Here is a 4,667-nt window from a genome sequence, read left to right as displayed (position 1 = left end):
CGATAAAGCCGCTCTTGTTGTGTAAACACAAAGCAGCAAAGCTGAAATGAACCAACATGTCTGGGGTTTGTTTGGAACCATCGTGACGGAGAGCAGTTTCTAATAATAATGACATCAGTTTGTGCTACAAACCCAGTTCTAAGAGCTTGTTTTCTTCTCTTTCTTTGTCAACACTTTCATGCACCCTGCCCTGTTTTCTGCTGCCGTCTGACTCTTTATCTCTCCATCTGCTTCCTGTGCGCGCCGCTTTTCTACAGAAGCGTCAAACAGGACGTTGTACAACCTCCTGACCTCGAAAGCTCTCCGTAGGAGTTAAAATCGTGTCGTTCTTAACTTTGTAAAGGGTTCTTTCGTGGGTTTCGAGTGTCAACATTGAATGAAGCAACGCAACAAGGATTCATAGTTAGAAAAATATTTATTGAAATCGTAAAAAAATAGTTTCTAACATAATTTACAATTCTAATCTGAATGGATGAAAAAAAACAAACACAACCAAACCAGCTCGATCCGAGCTGTGATCGCGCAGCCAGAACAGTTCACACGCGTTCACACATTCATCCGCTCATCCAACATTCAGAACTCACCCAAACAGCGTAACGACACCATCAGTAGACGTTGGATGTTGAACATACATTAAGATGGAAGTGCTTTTTCTTTTCAGGACTATTTACACGTTATTTACACGACATACACAAACATACACACACGCGTCTGCTCTTTTAAAAAAAACAAAAAACAAAAATTCAAGCCATAAATATGGTCAGAAAAAATTCTTTGTTTTCCTTTTAAATAATCTGTGGGCCCTTCAGTGACTGCGGAATGATATATATTTATAGTATTTATAGATATATATATATACGAACAGCCGAAATTCTCTCATAAATAAATAAATAAATTCTGAGACAAAAAACGCTCGCGTGTGTGAAAGGAGTCACAGCAATAATAAATATCGTTCTTATTTACAATTCTTGTCCCCCAACAAAAAAATTTTTTAAGACCTGCGTGAGGCACTGTTTTACCAAAAATAATAATAATAATAAAAAAAAATCGAAGTGAAGAGCAGAGGATGTTGTATCTCGGTATGGTTTTTGCATTGTGGTGTGCATTCGGGGTGGGTGTGAATGAAAACGGCCGCCGAAAGCCTCGTGTTTGTTTACAGTACAGCACGAGAAGAGGAGGAAGCGAAGGTTGTAGAGTAGAGGTGGATGCTGTAGTAGAGTAGAGTGAGGTAAGTCCAGTGTTTCTTCTTTTTTTGTTTTGCTTTTTTTGTTTTATGACTTGTTTGCACAGGTTTGCTGCCGGAGCTATGAGGTTGTCTGGTTGCTAATGACATTGGAGTAGTAGTGATAGTAGTGGTTGTAAAAATGACATGGGCTTTACTGATCTAGGCCCATGAGAGAAGAAGAAGAAGAAGAAAAAAACCAGCAATAAACAATATAAAGCCAGAGTAAGGAGCAAAAAAGGTCGGCGAGTTGTGAGCCTCTTTGCTTTCACAAATTCAAGTATTTTCAGGGCCCCCTACCCCCCCCAACAATCTCAGAGAAGGCACTTTTTTAAATAATTCCCCTTCGCCAGCGCCTCTGCTGTTCCCTCTCTGCTGCCAGGGAGAGAGCAGAGCAGCGAGGAGGTTACATAACATCTCCCCGACAGTCGGTGCATGCACTGGGTTTGTTTGGGCGTCGCAGGTGTCCGTGCATACAGAGCAGAAGCCCTCCTGCGGAGCGACCGGCCCGAGTTGACGTCTGCGACACCGACGCGGGTCAACGACTCGGGGGGGAAATCAAGTAGTTGGGGTTGGTGAGGGTGGAGAGGGTCAGCGGGCGGCGGTTCTGATGGATGTAGTCCCTTGCAGCGCCGCCAACCCCTCTCCTCTCTGCTTCAAGTCTCTTATATAAGTCTTTTGTAATAGTCTCTCGTGTCAGTGCAGTCCAGTTCGGACCAGAGCGGCCCCGCCTGCCTCACCGGGCCACGGCCACCGGGGTCGGCGTGAAGGCTGTGGGCTCGTGTCCGATGCTGTGCAGCCGGATCTCCGCGGGCGACTTCTCTGTCTGCACCGTGGCGGGAACCACGGAGGAGGACGAGCTCTGCATCCACGAGTGGTTGACGATGTCCTCAAAGGACGGGCGGTCAGCCGGCCGCAGGGACAAACACCACTTGATCAGCTGCTGGCATTCTGGTGGAGACACAAGAACCGATTAGTCCAAATCTAAAGCACAAATCAACAGCTAAGAAGACCGAAACGAGGATCGCTGTGTGAATTCTTACCTGCTGAGATTCTCCTCCGAAAGAGGACCTGCCCGCTCGTGATCTCCTCGTCGTGCTCAAACGGGATGTCGCCGCACACCATGTCGTACAGCAGGACGCCCAAGGACCAAACGGTGGCAGAGCGGCCATGATAGCGGTGGTATTTGATCCACTCTGGTGGACTGTAAACTCTTGTGCCTGAAAAAAAAAAAAACAACAACAAACATCTTTAAAAAGCTGCAAAAATAAACCTTTAGATGATTAAAATGAAACTCTGAGCACATGTGCAAACTCCTCTGAGTGATTACTATTTGCTGTGTTTGTATCTGGGCGTAAATGATTAACAGGAAGCGCAGGTTTATCAGCTGTTTCTGAGGCTACTATCAGGGCTCAGGTGCCAGGCAGCGTGACAGCGAGTGCGCGTGGGAGGGGGAGCAGACATGTGACTTTGTTTACAAACTTTGAGTTGTAAAAATGCCGCCTTCCTCCAGTAGGGGGCGACAACAGCGCAGAATGGCTGCGTGTATTAATAGGCTGCTGCTGCTGCTGAGGGTGGAGGGGGGATGACACAACCCAGGAATTTCTGCTGGGCTCTAATGGCCACGAATCACCAGATTTATCCAAAAATAAATAAAAAAAAACATGGAGCTAAATGTGTCGCAAACTCACCATCGAAGTCTGTGTAAATGGTGTCCTTGAGCAGCGCTCCGGAGCCGAAGTCGATGAGCTTCATCTCGCCGGTGCGGAGGTCGATGAGGATGTTCTCGTCCTTGATGTCCCGGTGCACCACGCCGCAGCTGTGGCAGTGGCGCACCGCCTCCAGCACCTGGCGGAAGAAGCTGCGCGCCAGCTCCTCCGGCAGGGCGCCCTTCTCCGTGATGAAGTCGAACAGGTCCTTGACGTTCTCGGGCCGCTCCATGACAATGATGAAGCTGTCGGGCCGCTCGAACCAGTCCAGCATCTTGATGACGCCGCGGAAGCCGGTGCCGACCTTCTTGAGCAGCACGATCTCCATGGGAACCCGGGAGCCGTTGGGCTGAAGGGACGGTCGCGAATATTAGCATTTTGAACCACACATTTACAGCCACATATACGACCAGAATTTAAATTTATGACGCATTAAAGCGTATATAAGTAAATAAAAATGGCTTTAAAGCTGTTTTTATGACAGAAAAGGTTAAAAAAAAAACGTTTCTTACCAGCTCTCCCCACTCGGAGATGCGGTCCTTGGCGACGTGTTTTACGGCCACCTAGCGAAGCAAACAGGGCGACAGGTCAGAGAACAGCCCAACAAGTGAAGCGCTTACTGTTCAAAATTATTGTGTCGTTTCATGGCGACACAAACACAAATGAAGCCGTATTTACCGGAGCTCCGTCGGCCGTCCTCGTACCGGAGTACACGGTGCCGAAGCCGCCGCTGCCGAGCACCGCGCCGACCTGGTACAGCTTCTCAAACGGCTCCTTCTCCTTCACTGCGGGACACACACACACAGACAGAGCCGGTCAGAACCAGAGGAGACGGATAGCCGAGCCCGACTCGTTAAGAACCAATGTGAAGCTAATTAGCGCGGCCAGCTAACCGCCCCGTCCTCGCGGGGAGATAAGCCTCCATTACGGCCGCCTCCACGACAACAACACGGCGCGAGAAGCGTAGCGTGTCTAACCTGGGTGGACTTGGAGCTTCGCAGGCATGTCTACGGTGGAGATGTGGGCCAGAGAGTTGAGCTTGGACAGCAGCATTCCTTTATCCGACCGCGGCGTGTTGTGGTTTCAGTAGAAGCGGTTTGTTGTTGTTGTTGTTGTTGTTTTATCCAGATAGTCTCCCGTGAAGCGCCGTAAATCCAAGTTGCGAGTACAAAAAACGCGATCCTTTCATCGAGAAGAAGAAGAATCCACCGCGAGAAAAACGTCCGTCCACACCGACGAAACTCCCCCCAGCAGTGTTTTGTAAACAGTCGAGGGATAATTCACAGACAAACGCGGTGCACAGCCTCCGACAGACACCGGCTACTGGAAGAGACCAGCCGGGGGTAGGGACGCTTATAAGGCGGTAGTAGTGGGCGGGGCCTCACACTGCGTCAGCTTTCCCGCGTCGCCGCCCACTTCCGCTCCCTCAGCCAATAGGAAAGCAGATGCGCATTACAAACGTACGTCAATCACGTTGGGGGGAAGGAGAGAGAGAGAGCCTCATAACCGGCCGAGCCAGACACAGACGTGGCGGGAATCAAAACGCGCCAAAAAAGAAAAAAGAAAGGGGGGAGACCAAAGCAATAATTATGAATTCATGTTGGAGGGAAATGAGAATCCAGAGCCAAGAGTCTGGTCTCCTCCCTTCGCGGGAAACTGGGGACATAGACGCGAACAGATGAGGACAAGTTAGTGAAACCAGATATAAATAAATAGGAAACAGGGCAAGTTTTCTC

General features: G+C 49.1%; 1 protein-coding gene across 1 annotated transcript; it reads right to left on the bottom strand.

The window, feature by feature from the left end:
* Positions 1–396: 396 nt before the first annotated feature.
* Positions 397–4,277, bottom strand: pim1 (Pim-1 proto-oncogene, serine/threonine kinase). The gene is made up of 6 exons (XM_008303109.1): positions 3,909–4,277; positions 3,610–3,716; positions 3,444–3,494; positions 2,914–3,280; positions 2,266–2,442; positions 397–2,173 (listed from the first exon to the last, which is right to left on the bottom strand). The coding sequence occupies exons 1-6, from the start codon at positions 3,982–3,984 to the stop codon at positions 1,959–1,961; spliced, it is 993 nt and encodes a 330-aa protein (XP_008301331.1). The 5' UTR covers positions 3,985–4,277; the 3' UTR covers positions 397–1,958.
* Positions 4,278–4,667: the final 390 nt, after the last annotated feature.

Source organism: Stegastes partitus, unplaced genomic scaffold (assembly GCF_000690725.1).
Source record: "Stegastes partitus isolate 25-593 unplaced genomic scaffold, Stegastes_partitus-1.0.2 Scaffold1938, whole genome shotgun sequence".
In the NCBI taxonomy this organism is placed as follows: domain Eukaryota; kingdom Metazoa; phylum Chordata; class Actinopteri; family Pomacentridae; genus Stegastes; species Stegastes partitus.
The sequence above is the reverse complement of the archived record's forward strand: the minus strand, read 5'-3'. Positions and strand labels throughout refer to the sequence as shown.

Excerpts from the sequence above, each read along its gene's own strand:
- pim1 (XM_008303109.1), bottom strand. The coding sequence starts at position 3,984 with ATGCTGCTGTCCAAGCTCAACTCTCTGGCCCACATCTCCACCGTAGAC. Across the intron at positions 3,717-3,908 it reads GAAGCTCCAAGTCCACCCAG|TGAAGGAGAAGGAGCCGTTT; the intron begins GTTAGACACGCT and ends TGTGTCCCGCAG. Across the intron at positions 2,174-2,265 it reads TCGGAGGAGAATCTCAGCAG|AATGCCAGCAGCTGATCAAG; the intron begins GTAAGAATTCAC and ends TGTCTCCACCAG.